The sequence below is a fragment of the Globicephala melas genome, chromosome 16, assembly GCF_963455315.2.
Source record: "Globicephala melas chromosome 16, mGloMel1.2, whole genome shotgun sequence".
Taxonomy (NCBI): Eukaryota; Metazoa; Chordata; class Mammalia; order Artiodactyla; family Delphinidae; genus Globicephala; species Globicephala melas.
This window is the reverse complement of record NC_083329.1, coordinates 46,853,177-46,871,317: the sequence shown is the minus strand read 5'-3', so window position 1 is coordinate 46,871,317 and position 18,141 is coordinate 46,853,177. Positions and strand designations below refer to the sequence as shown.

Below are 18,141 nucleotides of genomic sequence, written 5' to 3'. Positions count from 1 at the left end.
CATTGCTACTGGTTTTCTGTTAGTGTAGAAAACTCAAAAAATGCAGGACATGTAATAAATATTTCCTATCTTCTCGGAAATGCATTCACATTTTCTGATAAGCTGGAAGGAAAGGCAAATTTTGTATTCTAAAATTACGTACAGTTTACATTTAGAGTCCTTATGGGTAGTAATTGTCATTTTTCTTTGAGCCACTTATCATTTGTATTTAGAATTTGTGTATTTAGAATATAAGAATTTAAGCTTCCATTTTTATGATAAAATTAGTATTAGTAGACACACACATGCACATAATAAATAAGGTTAACAAAGCTTGTTTACTGATCCTTTTTGTCCACCTACAATCATTGCCTTTTGCAAGGTGGCTGTAAGATTTATAACTGCCACATTCTTTCTTAGGATTTTTTAATTGCCATTTTCTTATTTTAATATGGATATGACTAATATGTTGAACATTAGATACACAGTATTTTTTCTTAGCTACTTGATATTAGATATTGATCAGTGGAATAAAGTTATTGAACAGCTTGGAACACCATGTCCTGAATTCATGAAGAAACTACAACCAACAGTAAGGACTTATGTTGAAAACAGACCTAAATATGCTGGATATAGCTTTGAGAAACTCTTCCCTGATGTACTTTTCCCAGCTGACTCGGAACACAATAAACTTAAAGGTACTTTTTATAAACATATATCTTTAATTCCATTGTGGGTAGGTGGGTGGTTGTGGAGGGGGTTTATGAGGGTATATTCATATTCTCATGGGACATAACATTGTCTCTGGGTAATGGAACAGTGTGAGGTTTTAGTTCTTTTTAGTTATTTTTTTGTGATTTTATATTTTTTAATCATATGTATGACCTAATTTTATAGTAAATCTATTCTGTTTAAAACATTTTTTAATAAATGATAATTTCAAGTTTCTGAAATTTATTGATAATTGTAAAACTTTTATGAGATACGTGTACATTAACGTCTCATTATTTTTGCAGCCAGTCAGGCAAGGGATTTGTTATCTAAAATGCTGGTAATTGATGCATCTAAAAGGATTTCTGTAGATGAAGCTCTCCAGCACCCGTATATCAACGTCTGGTATGATCCTTCTGAAGCAGAAGCTGTAAGTTCTTTTCTTTAATGTTTGAAGACTATATTGTACGCTTAGAGTTAGAATTAAAGTTAGGTTTGGAGGATATTTTAAAATTTTAAATAAAAATATAAATAAATGATGATGGCGTTTTTCTGTTTTTGCATGAAAAGTTTCTTAAGAGAATGAACATATCCAAGTACCTCCTACACAAAATAAAGTTCCCCCCCACTGTTTCTTGCCTTTTTGCCGTGATACTTGTATGCTGAGCTAGAATGTTGAGCACTTTGGGAAAACATCTTAACTTAGTTGTGAACAAATTATTATATCCAAATCATAGCACAATTCTATGATATAAATAAAATGTGACCATTTCAAAAACAGGAAGAAAAGAAAAAGACGGTTAAACATCTTTTTTCCTGTCACTGTTCTCTCTACGCAAGATCAGTGTTGATCATTGATCAATCTTGGCCTAATGATGTATTTTTCCAAGTCTGGCTAACATTTCAAATAATTGTAAACAATTTATATACTCCCAATAAACTGACTCAATTATTGTTGCCTTGTTTTTCAGCCACCACCAAAGATACCTGACAAGCAGTTAGATGAAAGGGAACACACAATAGAAGAGTGGAAAGGTAACATTCACCAGATTCTTTAAGATGAAGCTGAAAGAGCTCTGGCTTTCTATGTTGATTTATTCATCGTTTTAGGGAAATGAAAGATATTTTCTATTATTCGTAACTGATATTTAATAATATGATTTAATATTTTTACAAAAGTAGAGAGTATGTCTCCTTCCCTCACTGACTTAATCCCAGTGTCTTTGTTCCCCACCCCAGACAAAGACACATTTGTGCTTTCTGGAACTTTTATGTTCTTCCATAGTCTACAAAAATACAAACTTGTGTGTTTGATGTCTCCCCCTTCTCCTCTCCCACCCTGTTTTAATCACATATGGTTGTATACAGTGCACACTTGCTTTGTTGATATAATCGTATATTTTAGAGATTATTCTCTCTTGCTCCATATACCTGGCTCATTTGGTTTAATAGCCAGTTAGTGATGTGCTGTTCGCCTGTGTCACAGGGTTCTGTATCTAACAACCATTTGAAGAGCATTTAACTTGTGTCTGGTCTGTTGTTACAAACAACTCTGCAGTGTTCTTGTGCACATCTGAGAACATGCCTGTAAGAAAAATCCTACAAGGAGATTCACTGGGCCAAAGGACATTTTTCAGTTATTTCCGATTACTCTCCAGAGAAATTGTAGCAGTTTACACTTCCATCAGCATTTTATGGGAATGTCTCTTTTACCCCCACCCTCACCAACAGAGTTGGTTAATTTTTAATCTTTGCATATCTAATAGTTTTATTTTATTTTTTTACTTTGGTTGAACATTAATAATGCTTTGAAAGTCATGACAATGTTAAAATATTTCTTTCTTTAAAAGATTCCCTTGGACAGTTCAGCCAGGTAATTTTTAGATCCTGCTTGCCTCCATTTATATTGTTGTCATTTTATATTTTGACCACTTTTGTAACTACATGACTTTGGACAAGTCACTTAAAATCAGGTAGACAGAAGACATGTTATTAAGAGCTAAGAACCTAAATACTTGGAAGGCACAATATAAACCGGAGCATGTAATCCATCTACAGATTTATTTGGGAGGAATGAATTTGATTCTTTCTTCTTAGGAATAACCAGAGATTAGTTTTCGCTAAGTTGACTTTGGGAGACATATAGTTAGACTCTGTAGAGCCCACCAGAATGATAGAATTGGGTAGAACCTAGTGCATCTATATATGTAATATACAGGAGTATAGAAACTATAGATCAGAGTATGTATTAAAGTATCTAACCTGATATTTTTATATATCATTACATTTACAGTAAACATTTATGGTATTTCATGGAATCTTAATAGGTCACCAATTGTAAAACACACTAGTATGTACCACTAAGAAAGAAGAAACAATGCCAGTTGTACTGCACGACTGATTATAGATGCAACCCAGTTTCAAAGATATTAAACTGTGAAAAAAGTACATCTTAAAATCAGTGAAACATTGTATTTTCATTTGTATATGGTTATATCTGGGATTTTTGATTACTGTAAGCATGTTTATCTTTATTCTGTATCTTTTTCTCCTAGCCCCAAATGCCGTTTAGTAATTACCTACAAACTCCCTTTTTCAAGATCTGCTTAAGAATTTTAGCATCATAACAGAAAAATTCATTGCCAAAGCCATTAACTACAGATTGCTTTGTCTAGTTAGTACTCCTGATTAGCTTTGGTTCTTCTGCCTCAGTCCCATTTTACAAAGGAGTATTTTCTCTCTCTTTTTAATCCTCCTATCCGGAATGCTTATCATTCCTTTTTGTTTCTTTAAAGAAAAGCATCTCCCATTCTTTCCTCTATCAAGACTTGCTATTTTTCTTCTTCCCAGCCCAAGTAGGTTACCATCGCAAGCAAACTTAGGCGTCTCCAGCTCTTGTTCATCCCAACATATCCACTTGTTTTACCTTATTATCAACATAAATGTTGCCATACCCTGTGATCAGAAATCATTTATTGAAAGTTTAATGTAAAGAATTACAGACTCCTTGAAATTCTGTGCAACAATTTTTGTTTATACATTTTTCTCAGAAGAGGGTTCATTGCTTTTATACAATTCTCAAAGGATTTTATGACCCAGAGATGATGATGAATAATGGCAATGTTAGCATCCACCAGAAGGTTCTTCTTAAGTCAGCATTCAGACTCATAAGGCACATCACACTTGACATCAGGATCATGTAGAAGAATACAGGGCAGGAGGCACGTACACTGCAGGGCAGGATCTGGTGTTACTCTTCAGTTGGAGTAGTCCTCCCAGCAGTCCACCCACTATCCAGAAGCCTAGTTAAAGACCAAGATTCTCATGAAGAAATTCTTGACAGTCATAGCATGCCATGCTTCAACTCAGAAGGAGTTAAAGTATAGTTACCTGATTCTTTTCCTTTAATAAAAATATATTTATATTCTATTCTGATTAAAGAAGGTTCCACATACTCTTGCATTTAAATCTTTTAACAGATATCTGGGTAAGTACCTACAGTGTACCAGGTACAATGCCAGGGCTCAGGAAATAGAAGTTAAAGACAAATTTGATTCAAGCCCTTACTGAGAGAATTAAATTAGCATTTGCTGTACAGAATGATATGGTATAGTACAAAGTGTTGGTGGTGTAAAAAAGGTAAAGCTTCTAACCCCAGCTCTATCTTAATCCAACTTCTGGAATATTACAGCAGAGACTTTGCTTCTTTCAATATAATTCATGGTTGAGGATCAAGAAATTGTTATTAACACCTTTGAATCTTAGGCTGACACTTCTGGACCCTCTGCCATTGCAAGAACACCATTCGAAGTACTTAGTGTGTGCAAAAATTTTTTACTTAAAACATACATATCTTGGGAGATTGCCTCTCAGACTTTGAAAAGTTTTTGTTCACCTCTTTTTCAGAATTGATATACAAAGAAGTTATGGACTTGGAGGAGAGAACCAAGAATGGAGTTATACGGGGGCAACCCTCTCCTTTAGGTTGGTTACAATATAAGCTTAGTTAAGATTACAGTTTACTTCTTGTGTTGTAGTCTTCAGTGGCCTGAAACCTTCAGTTCTTTCCATATTTAGTACCATTAGTATTCAAAGTTTATTAACTATAAGGAATACAATTTCTGTGGTAAATTTGAAAGCATTGGTACACTGTTCTATCAGTACATTGTACTAGTATATCAGTAACTGACTTCATAAAATGCATATCTTTTTCTTTGATACTGACATCCCATTGAAGAACAGAAATTTAAAACGTTTTTTGGTGGTTGTTGGCATTGTTGTCTTTAAAGAAGAAATTTATCACAATTCAATATATTTACCTTTCTGTGATTTAACAGTCCTTACTTTGGATAAATAAACTAAAACTTCATGGCAGAATTCTGTACGGGATGCCAATTTTGTACATGATACCTCTTTCTCATTTTGGTATTTTTGATTTGTTTAAGGCAGTAGCATTAAAACTGCTGTCAGAAGGTATTCTAGCTCTTAAGAACATTGGTTTGCAGGAGTTAAACATTTTCTTTTATCATAAGCTCATCTTATATTAAATTTTAGTACTTGTTAAAGCATAAAGAATTTAAAAGAAAAGTTAAATGACAGGTAACATGTACATATTAAGTACATACTACATGACAGACACTGATAGTTTTTGTACTTTGTTTCATTCAGCCCCCCAGAACCCTGAGGAAGGGGTTGTTGTGCACATTTTACAGATGAGGAAACAAGTTTAGAAAAATTAAATGATATAAGACTACAAATCTTTTGTGTAGAAAAGCAATACTTGAAGCCATGTTTATCAGTAACTTCAGAGGGCATGGTTTTTCCAGCATCCCATATGGCTGGCAACAGAGAATAGGGCAGTTTTAGGGAAGAGATTAAATTTGAGCTGAGCCTTGAAGGCTGAGTAAGGTTTCAACAGGTAGGTGTTGAATTTGCGTGAAACTATGCCATTTTAATCCTTCTAAAATTCTTATACATTCTAAGAAAAAAACGGATATCATATTTAGCATCAATGAAGTAAGATATATAGGTATAGTTTCAGGTGCCCATTTTGTTGTACTATAAACATATATTTGTTTAAATAATTTTTGTAGCTTCCTATGACATTTTTGGTTATATTTTGAGTTCTTTTAATTCTTTGTTTTTTAAACCTTGATCAAGAATGCAGTCTTCCAAATTTTAATATAGATCCTCTTGAAAACATAAATTGGTTTCAACAGCTTTTTACCTACAATTAGCTGTAACAAAAGCTATCTTATAAATGCTTTAATAACTCAGTTAATTAGCTTTGTATTGATATACAGTAGTCATATAAGTGAATTGTTCATGATGGAGGCTTGAATGGAATTTGAAAAGTCCATTTTTAGGGAAGTTTTATACTTTAGCATACTGTCCTAGTGATGGCACATCCTAAGTGTCAAATGTTTGAGTAAACTTAATAATCTCATGAGATAGATAGAGCAGTTGTGTTTGTTCTTAATTTATAAGTGAAAAATTTGAATCCTAGACAACACTTAACTATGGTTACAAAATAAGTCAGTGGAAAGGACAGGACTGCAAGTTTCTAGACATTTTCTGGATTCTCAGTTATAGCTGGCAAAGAAGAGTGTTAGTAAATTAATCTGTTATAAAAATATTCAGTTCTTGATTATATGCAAAAACAGAAGATAAGTATTTGATGACTCAGAATATCAGATAATCACAATACCATTTCGACTTGATTTTAAAAAGTAAATATTTTTCCCTCTGGATTGCCTCTTATCTTTATTTTGGGTTGGCTAATACTAAAATGAGTTTGCATACCTTTGAGTGTGTAGAGTCACTGAGAGGGAAATGACCCAGATATCTGAAATTAAAGATTTTTCCATATTATTGCTGTCCGGATATTGAGAATTTACTATTGGCTTGGCCCAAAAGTTCGTTTGGGTTTTTCTGTAACTTACGGGAAAACCCGAATGAACTTTTTGGCCAACCCAACATATTACTTTAAAGGTCAGAAGTAAACAGGTTTTTTTTCCTTAGGTATTTGATTTTCAGATTAAAAAGTTAACTGTTTAATTATGATGCATTTAAAACACAACATTGTAAAGCAATTATACTCCAATAAAGATGTTTAAATAAAAATTCAAGAGAAAAAAATGATTTTTATTAGATTAAAAAATTTGGATGAAATAAAATTTGGATAAAGAAGTAGAGGCATGAAAAAGTATATAGAACCCTTTTATGATTTGAATGTTTGAGTACAGGTCTTTGAAGCTAGCCATAATGTTGTATACTCTTTAGTCAGAAAAGGTGCATTCTGTAGTGTACCAATTGAACTTTTAAAAGTTTAGTATCTTCATTTCACTCTGGCTGGGAGCCTAATGGGTTCTTGGGTCTAGAAGGTTATCACATTTCTCCTTTTCCTCTCTATTAGGCCTGAAGTACCCAGTCTGCTTTTCTTTCCCAGTGTACCTCCCATCACCTGCTCTATCCCTTGTGGTTCCATTCCTTTCTGTTTCCCAGTCCCTGCCCCACTGCCCTAAAGATTTGCCTATTACTATTCCCTAGCTATTTCATTGTTAGATTTGAAGACAAGCTCTCAGAGGACCTTTCATATTTAAGTGTTTTTATTGCATGCCATTGGACACAAAGGAGGGATAATTTCAAACAATGAGGTGCTGCGTTCTGGAACAGTGGTTTTCAACCTGCTTAGTTTTAACATCATTGGGTCTCTGAAACTCACGCCTATTCTTATTGCTCAGTTTGAAAACCATTGGTTTTTATTCCATGAATGTGTTCTTAGGAATTTTTGTATAACTTGCGTTATTTAATATACTCAAATTTGAAAAGACTCTTATTTGGTGCTCATGTAGTTCAAAAGCACTTACCTAGTGCATGAATCACCTTTAACTTTTCCCAACCCCACGGTGTCATTCCCTTCCCTTCCTGACCCAACCCCCTTGAGAGGATTTTTCTATAGGTTAAGTATTCCTGTTGCTTTTTAAAATCCAGGAAATGCTTGTTAGGCTATACTTTTGGTAAAGGAAACAGTCTCCCCCTACTTTCGTGTTTAATAAGTCTGTATTTGCATTTACCAAGTACTTATTAGAACTGAAATAACAAGACTTGAGTTTACCTAACTGGGGCACTTGCGTGGCTCGGCAAGTCACGTAACCAAATGGGGCGGTTGAACTGAGGATCCATTGAATTAAAATGATTTTAATCTTCGTCTTGGCTTTTGCTTAAAAACAAGATGTACCAGAAGGATTGTTTGGACTTTACAGTGAGAAGATATCATAGAGCATTTTTTTTAGGGCAGTAGTTTTTTTTAAAATTTATTTTATTGAAGTATAGTTGATTTACAACATTACATTAGTTTCTGGTGTACAGCAAAGTGATTCAGTTATACATATATACAATAGTTCGCATCTGCTAATCCCAAACTCCCAATCCATCCCTCCCCCACCACCCCCTCCTGCTTGGCAACCATAAGTCTGTTCTCTATGTAAGTCTGTTTCTGTTTCATAGATAAGTTCATTTGTGTCATATTTTAGATTCCACATATAAGTGATATCATATGTTATTTGTCTTTCTCTTTCTGACTTACTTCACTTAGTATGGTAATCTCTAGGTCCATCCGTGTTGCTGCAAATGGCATTATTTTGTTATTTTTTTATGGCTGAGTAGTATTCCATTGTATATATGTACCACATCTTCATTATCCATTCATCTGTCATTGGACATATAGGTTGCTTCCATGTTTTGGCTGTTTAAATAGCGCTTCAGTGAACATTGGGGTATATGTATCTTTTCAAAGTATAGTTTTTGTCTGGATATATGCCCAGGAGTGGGATTGCTGGATCATATGGCAATTCTCTTTTTAGTCTTTTGAGGAACCTCCATACTGTTTTCCACAGTGGCTGCACCAATTTACATTTATTAGGGCAGTAGTTTTTAACTCTTTGAGTCATACATTCCTTTGAGATCCTCTCTCCAACAAAATGCAATGCAGACAGTTTTGCATGTATTATTAAGTGTTATTCACACACAGTCTGAAGCCAATTCATGAGTCTTGCCGTAGGACCATTTCTAACTATAGCTTGGACTTAATAATTCTTGTCCTGAACTGAAAATGAAAAACAAATTAGTAGAAAGGACAGGTTACCAGACGTTTTCAGAATTCTTACCTCGTAGCTAGCAGTGAAAAGTGTTTGTTAGTGTTGTGTTGAATATCACTTGTGATTATTTTTAGTGAGCCTTTTAAAACCAAAAGAAAAATTATTGACCACTAGAGGTGGTCAGTACAGTACAAGTAGCTCGGTCTGCAACTCTGTCTGCAACTGATTTGCTGTTTTGTTTCTCATAGCACAGGTGCAGCAGTGATCAATGGCTCTCAGCATCCATCGTCATCATCGTCTGTCAATGATGTGTCTTCAATGTCAACAGATCCGACTTTGGCCTCGGATACAGACAGCAGTCTAGAAGCATCAGCTGGACCTCTGGGCTGCTGTAGATGACTACTTGGGCCTTGTGGGGGTGGGAGGGATGGGGAGTTGTTTAGTCATTGATAGAACTACTTTGAAAACAATTCAGTGGTCTTATTTTTGAGTGATTTTTCAAAAACATAGAATTCATTTTGTAGTAAAGTAGTTTTTTTCTTAATTTCAAGTGATGTAATTTAAAACTTAAGTTGTGTTTTAAAACAGCAACAAAACTGTATTTTTGCTGTAATTAACTGTATAATGTAAACCTAATTATTTTATCATGGTTTAAAATTTTTGCATATTTGCTTTATCTTATGCTGCTGATTTTTTTTTTTACTGAATTTGTAAGATTTTGTTTATCAAAGCAACTATTATGTGGTGACTTGCCTATATCATGAATTATTTAAGATTTTTATAGTTTTTTTTATTAGAATTTATTCAGATGTTTTGTTCATGATGCTATCCTTTAGGGTTATGTGCTTATCAATGAAATAACCCCAGAGGAGTGAGGGAAAATAACCTGTAGCCAGTTATATTCAGGAATAACTACTGTAAATGATGAACGTGTTAAAAAAAAACCTCCAATATTTGCTACTTGCCGATTCTAATTTAGTTACAACAATTTGGTAGGTAATCCTACATGAATTTTGGCAAAAGTCCCATCATCTAAATGGTAGAATAACTCAGAGCATGTCTTTGAAGATGTTGGGCATCTACCACCACCCTCCTATCCCCCATCCTACCCACCAAAAGTAAGAGAATATGGTGTTTTCTGCAAATTTGTGGCATGCTCAAAGCTTATAATCACGTAAAGTCAAGAGGATGCTTCATGAATAATACATTTCAATGGAAATAAACAGATGGTTCACCTTTACTAGCTGTGAGCCTGTTTTTATATACACTGAGTTAATCTACTCAGGCTGTAGGTCCCAGCAATGATTTAGAGTCTGGTCTTTCTCTTTCCTGCAGCCTCGGGCCCTTGGACCTATTTGGTTTCTAGAGTGTCAGTCAGTTGAGCACCAGTTCTCAGGGTGTTTCTGGCCATTTGATTCTACCTGTGGCATAATCATATTTATACTAGCTGTTGGGAGGTTCCAAAGCCTACTTAGATTTCTGTAGGTGATGTATAAAATGAGCAATATACCGTTCATCTGAAAATAGTAGCACACAGCCATATATAGGATATCATTTTCTAAGGACTGTTTCTTCACATTGAGTAGAGCAGGCATAATTGGTGGTTATTTAGTCTGAGTCTTTAATTTTTTTATACCTGATTTTCAATAAAACACACAATGTGGATGTTGAACAGTGTAAGAATGGTGCTGCTCCTGACAGTTGTATGTTAACTGTTTACATTTTATATCTGCAGAATTATTTCTCTATAACTGAATTTTTCTTAAGTAAAATGTCATTGAAGTCTCATTATATCTGAAATACGTTGTCTGTAATGCCCCAGGCACTTTTTGTTATTTTTGGAACAAGAGGCATTTCATGTAATGAACTGGGAAATGCATACTTAAGTAAGCTAAAGGTTCTAGGCAGAAAGCCCAATGGAATTAATGACCAGCAGGAGCAAGAACTGGTGCGGCTCAACGTGCAGCGTCTGAAAGTCCACTTGGCATGTTATTCATATATTCAGTGCAAAATTCGTTTTGAGTAAGGTATTTTAGGTCATTGTTAATGTGCAATATTTAGGATTAAAATACATTAATAGCCATTTTATATGCTTTGAAATAGTAAGTTTGTCTTTGATGGTTTAAAGTGATGATTTCTAGCCTCTTTTGAAGTTGGCAGCCTTTTTATTAATCCCTTTTCTACTGATATGACAGGGTGCATTAATTAGGCAAATTAAAGTTTTAAGACTATAACACCTTTTGAATTGTAGAAACAGGATTGGATTTACAATTTCAGAAGAAATTTGAGCATGAGTGTGTTCCTAGTTTTTATTAGTCCGACAGTTAACTAGCTTTATTTCTATAGGATAGATTATTTCACTATTGCACTTTAACAACTGACATGCTCTCAGAAGATTCCCTTATTTTCTGTTTCCTCGCTGATAAGCCATCTCTTGATACAGATTTTGGTTAAGCAAGGAAAACCAAGTGTTGTTACAGTATTGTTTGTTGTAAATGCCAGCTCCCACTTGCCAACCAGCATGTTTCAGTTGATCAGAGAAAATCAACTCTTATTAGTCATGTAGACTAAAATACTTGTTATATCCTGAAAACAAAGTCTAAGTGTTGCTTGTCCTGGGTTTTTAAAAATGCAATAGCTAAATACAACCTTCCCTCTTCTCTTAACTGTATTAAATTAAAAATGTGCTAGTTCTTTGTATTTTACTTTTGAACCTTTAAAAACATCTTAAACATTTTTTTAAAGAAATTACAAATAAGTTTTCTGTCAAGCAGTACTTACGTAAAGCCACTTTGCTTATCTTATAACTTTGTTTTTTCAACTTTATATACTTAATATACCCATGGTCTTACTGTCAGAAAATTACTTTGACCAAGATATATTGTTTAACTTCATAAGTTAGGAAAGAGACAATAATTCTTTCTACATATTTCTTCCTGGTTACTGTTCTGTTACCCTCTAATATAAACTATTTGTTAAATGATTGTGTTGTTGGGATTGCTTAATTATAATAGACATAGACAAAGCATCTCAACTCTTCATACTGTTTGCTGAACAGTTCTCATTTTGTTACACACCCTCGGCTGCTGATTGTTCCTGGTATGCACTCTTCCAAGTTGGTAAAGGTACAGTGCATTCACACCAGACTTCCTAAGAGAAATGCCAGCCTCTTAAGTGAAAAGGCTACCATACAAACCCCTTAACGATATCAAGAAGCTTGATTATATGTGAAGCAGCAGACTTTCTCATAAGCCCTTTCATTATTTTGTCCCATGCTAATCCTGCTGTGTTGTCTAAAAAGGTAAAGGTGAAGAGGACATGGATGATCTGATAGTGAAATCAGCAGCAGGCAAGTGAAGCCGTTTGGGGTTACAGATAAGACTTGGTATACAGTATCGGCCAGTATGTGCTACACTATGAAGATGTAACTACTCATTGTTGCCTAGGCACAAGCCTGTACAACATTTTGAGGTAAAAACATAGTCTATTTTCAAAAATACTGTTGTAGTTTGTTTGTGAGTGTTGTTCATTAGTTGCACATTAGCTGTAGAGTGAATGCATGATGCCCCATGACCCCAGTAAACTCTTACCAGTAGAAAAACCAAACACTACTGTTCTGTCATTAGCAGACCTCTTAAATGTTGCCTCCGGATCCTTTACATTTTAGTGTACATTGTGTTTCTACTGATCTCTCTTAGGTTTTTCCCGAATCAGAGGAAACTAATTTTTCCTTAATAGCAAGCAAGATGAAGACGTATAAGGGCATTGAAGCAGAAATGTGTAGTTTGGGGTGCGATTAGAACGCTGGTAAGGAAAACAAAAGCCCTAATTAATTTCAAACTAACTGCTCTTAGTTAAGTGCTCTTAAGGAGAGTCTAGTAAGAGTCACACATTCTGGCCATTTCTAATTTAGATTCTCTTTGTTACTGAAACTTCTGAGAAATACTACCTGTGGATTAGTTTTGCACAATGTTTTTTTCTCACAATAACTTACAAATTAAACTAGGTTTTTATTGAACTACCTCACACTAATTTTCTATGCTTTCCCAAGTAAGCGGTTGCCCTTACTGTTAGATCTTCTCTGAGTGAATTATAAATGTGTGTTAAATACGTCATAGCCAGTGTCGACACAACACCAGTAAGTATGTAAAATATATACCTTGCATCGGTAAGAGAGACTCACCTGTAAAATCTTTCACTGTGTATCTTGGAGTATGGTGTTAGATGTGCTCGTTGGACGTAATTACTGTCTGTTTTTGTAAGTAGAAACCTGCTCGTGATATCAGTCCATTCTTTACATTTTACAAAAGGAATAAATCTTAGTAAATTTTACGAAGAAATAAATTACTTTTGTAGGCCCGATATTTGGTATATTTTTGAGAAGCTCTTAATCTTTTAGCTGAATGACGAAGTTAAACTGAACTAGCTGTCTGCCTGGACTGTGACATCTATTTTCTCACTATAGTTTATCCTGTTCAACAGGTTTTGAAACCTGAAACCCAAGTATCATAATTGACATTTGCTTTTCTCCCTATATGATGCCATTCCTTCTTCATTTCCTCTCTCTTCCCTGTGTTCCATTCCCTCTCCTCTCCCCTCCTCTAGACAAAACAAATGGGGCACTTTGTAGGGAATGCTGAGATAATTATTGTGGTTTTTAATCATTCATGCCCTAGTCATTAAACATGCACCACTGGAATGTAAACAATGTTATCTAGTATGTTAATTGGTTATAATATTTTAAATAAAAAAGAAAAAAGTGATATGAAAATTATGAAATTAAGAGTTTTTCATTGAAAACAAAATATAAATTTTTGATAAAAAGTTTTTCTGGGCAATTTTAAGATTTCCTATGGATTGAGATCAAAGGGGTGCTAGGGCAGGTCTCTTAGATTTGGATTTTATACAAACTGTAAAGAGGCTAAACTATCACCCTGGTTTTCTCGTTTACCTACTCTTGCTTTTCTGGTGTTTGAACTTGCTAGAGAAACATTATTTTAAAAAGGGAATTTGCTTCAATGCCCTTAACCTATAGTTCTTTGTAACCATGTGAGAGAGCAGCCACCATGGCCACTTGACAAGAATAAGTATTTTAAAAGGATCTGTTGCAAAACAAACCAGGGATTTCAGCTCTGAGCGCATTTCCAGCTTTGCCATGCAGGTGTTCTCTTTGCCTACACTGGGCAGGCTGCTATGTGGGTGTCAGGGTCTGTCGCTGCATGTGCCCAGTCTCCATGTGGTGACACTCCTCCATCTTGCTCCACTCTTGCTCCAGATAACGCTCATATCCATGAGGGTCCCACCCCCCTCGCCTGCATTCATGCTTCCCTGCTCTGAGGAAAGGATAGCCTGGGCCAAGCTTCTGCCTGACCACTGCTGCTCCATCAGCTGATGTGATTGCCAGCCTGGTGCTCTCTGCCTCATCACAGTCAAGGAAGAGGCCTCCAGTGATAGACTGGGTGGCAAGAGCAGACATCTGTGTGGAGTGTTGAGTTAATTTAATTTCCACCCAGCCATAATACCCTAGTGACACCAAATAAAATGGAGTAAGTAATGCATTCTTGTTAATTGAGGTACTACATTTATTTTACTGTTGCTCCTCAAAAGGTCCATTGACTTTATGTGAATGAAAATTGATTTGTACTGGTTTTGTGGTTTGAAATTTTTTTATTTAGCTTTTATAGCTAATACACCAATATGTCTTTGGACTTCATTTGAAACTAAAAGATACTTCAAATATGCTCTGTAAAGTTAGACTTCTAACATATTTCATTTACAACATCCTGTTGTCTCTTTTCCTGCTTTGGTAGTTAGTAATATATTTCATTTAATTCCATCAATTAATGTGTGCATATATGTCTAAGACCCTATGTTAGAAGCTGGAAGTGAGGAGTGATCTAAAAATGGATGACACTCAGAGTCTAGGCAGTCTGATTGAAGTAAGTGTTGTGTGAGGAACAAAGACCATGCTGAAGGGACACAGGGAAGGACTGATTAGAGGAAATGAGGGTTTCGCAGAGGAGGCATATTTTTTAAGGCATTTTTGGAGAGGAAGGGTATTCCCAGGTAAAGAGAAAGGCAAGGAGTGAGGAATGGTCTGGCGGGGTGTGAATGTAAAGAGAGAATGTGATGGGAGATAAGACTGAAAAGTTGAAGATCAGAATTGAAACGTTTTGAAGAAATTGTCATCATTTTAAAGGCAGTAGGAACTACTGGTTTGTGAGAAAGAGGAGTTAATATGATCACACCTTTGTTTTATGAGGGTCACTGACAGTGGGATCAGGTCTGGTTAGACGAGGCATGGAGATTGGTGACTGGGAAGCCAGATACTTTGTTCATATTGAGAATGGAAAATTGGGGACTCAGATTGCCATAACGTAAGTGAAGTTGCCAAGATTAGCATTTGGGGCCAGTTGGTCAGCACACAAGAGATTGTGCAGGGAAAATATATTCAGTGTATTTTACAGTTTGTACATCACGGTTCATGACAGAACACACTTCAGGTATGGCATCCGCTTGCCACTTAGTATTTCAGGAGTGGAAGGAAAGGAAAGATTGCTCCCTAACTGCCTGTAGACCTCTCCAGTCTTGTAGTCCCTTTCCTCGTGAGGTCTGCGTCATCCCCTTGTGTGGTCTGTGCACCATTTTCACTAGTGTCCTTTTGTGGACAGAGGGAAAAGATAGGGGATTCCTGTTGGATGTAACATAAGTAAGACTGTTAGAGTTACCCGGACAGGTGGGGGCATAGTTGTGATTGCTGAGGATTGAGTGAGTAGTGAAGCAGTAGTAAAAACAGTACTTTCCAAAAGTTGGCAGGAAATATAAAGAATCATGACAATGTCTTGAGGGGTAGACTGAGGGGTCAGAACACGTTAAAAGGGAGAATTTAAAAGCACATGTGCCTCGATGAGACAAGGTCCTGGAGAGGGTGGGATCTACTGAATCCTGTGGATCCAGACTAGCCTGAGCTCCAGATGGAGAGAGTGGGTGATCTTGGACAAGTTTCAGCTTTGCTGAGCCTGGTGCTGCTGCATCTGTCACAGGATGGGAGATAGTCTGTCACAGGGCTGCTGAAATGATTTACTTCGTGTACTTTTATCAAAATAATTAGTGTAAAGCAAATATAATTGTTGACTTTAGCCTTGGAAAGGAATAGAAATGGTTTAAGATAATGGAGAAATGTTGCAGAGAAAGGGAGGAATTTTGTGTGGTCCCCCATCTGAGAACTTATATACATGCTGACCCCCAAGTCATCCTCGTCATCCCTAGTAGTCCCAATTTTCATGTGGTTGGTAAGAATAATTCTCACTTGAGAGACATGCCTCAAAATCAGTATTGAGGGTTGTTGCTGTTGTTTTTTCTGAGAAGTAGAATTAAACATTGTTTTGATTCTATTTCATATATCATTCCTGCCATTCAGCTCATTCCAGCTGAACCTCCTCCACGGCATATACTTTACATCTTTGTGCACATTACTCCCCCCATTTGCCCATTTGAAATCCTCATTGCTGAAGGCCCACGTTTGATAATTTCTCCTCTGATAAACTTTCTCTGCAAGGACTTTTTATTTCATGTCCCCATTGCATGTTTCCTTTAATTTATTCGTTCATGCACTCCCCATTTTGTTCCACAGAGAATACAAGACAACAACGTGCTGTATGTCTTTTCCTTTTGTTCTGTGAGGGCATCCTGTGTGCTAATCTACTGATGCTTCGCCTTGGAATCCCTTGGATGGAAAAGCCTGTCTTACTCCTAGATCACGATGACTGGGAAGTAGGCATTCAATCAATATTGGTCTGGGTAAGCTAATGACTAGGACTATCTTCTATACCGTTTCTATCCTCTGAAATCCAGTATTCACTGCCTTCAAAATCTGGCATAAGGAAACTGCATACAGCACTATGAAATTAGTGTAGTAATGTGAGCATGTGCTCTGACACCAGATACCTAAAGTAGAATCCTGGCTTCACACTAGTTGCCTCACCTACAGCAAGTTGCCTAAACTCTTTATGGCTCTGTTTTCTCAGAAGGGTTTAGAGGGAGAAGGTGATTCTGATATAGAAATAGAACTATGAGGGGGATGGTTTTTCTACAAGCTTCCCAAGATGATTCTGATATGGCCCGTCCATTTGTTACCAGCTGCCTTGGAGAACTAAATACCAAATCCTCCACCGGGAGCAGCGACAAATGGGAGACAGCGTGCAGCAAAGAATGAGGTAGGTCATGCTCAAGGGTGTTAAGAAGGGAACTGGGAAGGTACCAGGAGACTGCTGATGGAGCCCAGAAAGGGAGGAGGAAGTGGAGGAGGGACAGACCATGCTGCCAAAGTGGTTATCATGCCCCCACCCTCCCTAAAACCCTTCAAGGACTCAATACCTAGCAGTGATGCCCCAAGTTTGTTGCACTGAACACTAGTTCTGTATTGAATTAGTAGCAATATTCTTGGAGAGCTTACTCTATGCCAGGCACTTAAGTGCTTTGACTGTATGAGCTCACAGTTTTTACAACAACTTTATGAGGTAAGAACTGTTACTCTCCCCTCCTATTATATGAGCAAACTGAGGCACAGAGATGCTGAGTAACTTGCTCAGGGCTACACAGCCAACAATGCAGTGGGGCTAGGATTTGAATCTGGGTAGTCTGCCTCCGTTTTCACTCTAACCACTGTGCTCTACTGCCTGAGAAATCATATGTGAATAAAGCGTTTTGTGTTCAAATAAATTTGGGGCTGCTAACTAAACGTAAGCATGTTCATCATTTTTCAGGACTTCTCAAAGAGTTCGGTATGCATTTCCATAAACCTACCTCAACTGTGTCCCCGTCCTCCATCTTCCTATCTCCTCTCTCCGAAGCCAACCCCTCCACTTTCCTTATCTTTTTTCAGACTTGCCTCTCCTCATTATTGCCTTTTCTTCCTCACCAGTCTCTCCCTCTCTGCTGGATCATTCTTGGCAGCATACAAGCATGCTCTAGTAATCCCCTTCTTTAAAAGCTCTCCCTTGCCCCCTCCACTTTACCACCCTATTTCTCTGCTCCCATTCACATCGGCACTTCTGGAAAGACTGGTCTGGGCACAGTGTCTTCCTTTCACCTCTCATTCAGTCTTCAGTCCATTACTGTCTAGCTTCTGGCCTGTCAACACTACTACACTTGGCCTGGACCACACCAGTAGTTCCCTGACTAAATGCCCTGCTGCTACTCCCTCCTGCCCCCAAATTCATCCACTGTCCACCAGGGGCCAAAGGAGTCTTGCTGAATGCAAGCCAATTCATGTCTGTTTATTTAAAGCACTTGAATGCCTTCCTATATCCCTTCAAATAAAAATAACTCTACCATGGGAGACAGGGCCCTA

At 36.6% G+C, this 18,141-nt stretch overlaps 1 protein-coding gene across 4 annotated transcripts in view; it reads left to right on the top strand.

The window, feature by feature from the left end:
- Positions 1–13,151, top strand: part of MAPK8 (mitogen-activated protein kinase 8) — a 104,224-nt gene extending 91,073 nt beyond the window's left edge. Inside the window, exons 8-13 of one of the 4 annotated variants that reach the window (XR_009559387.1) lie at positions 495–677; positions 996–1,120; positions 1,662–1,725; positions 4,597–4,674; positions 9,043–12,260; positions 12,488–13,151. Coding sequence is in view for 3 of the 4 variants with exons in the window: in XM_030847662.2 (XP_030703522.1) it covers positions 495–677; positions 996–1,120; positions 1,662–1,725; positions 4,597–4,674; positions 9,043–9,188 (596 nt within the window). In the remaining variant the exon portion in view is untranslated. Of the gene's footprint in view, positions 1–494; positions 678–995; positions 1,121–1,661; positions 1,726–4,596; positions 4,675–9,037 lie in introns of all 4 variants that reach the window. The other 3 variants (XM_030847662.2, XM_030847661.2, XM_030847664.2) reach the window with 3 other exon arrangements.
- The last annotated feature ends 4,990 nt before the right edge of the window (positions 13,152–18,141 follow it).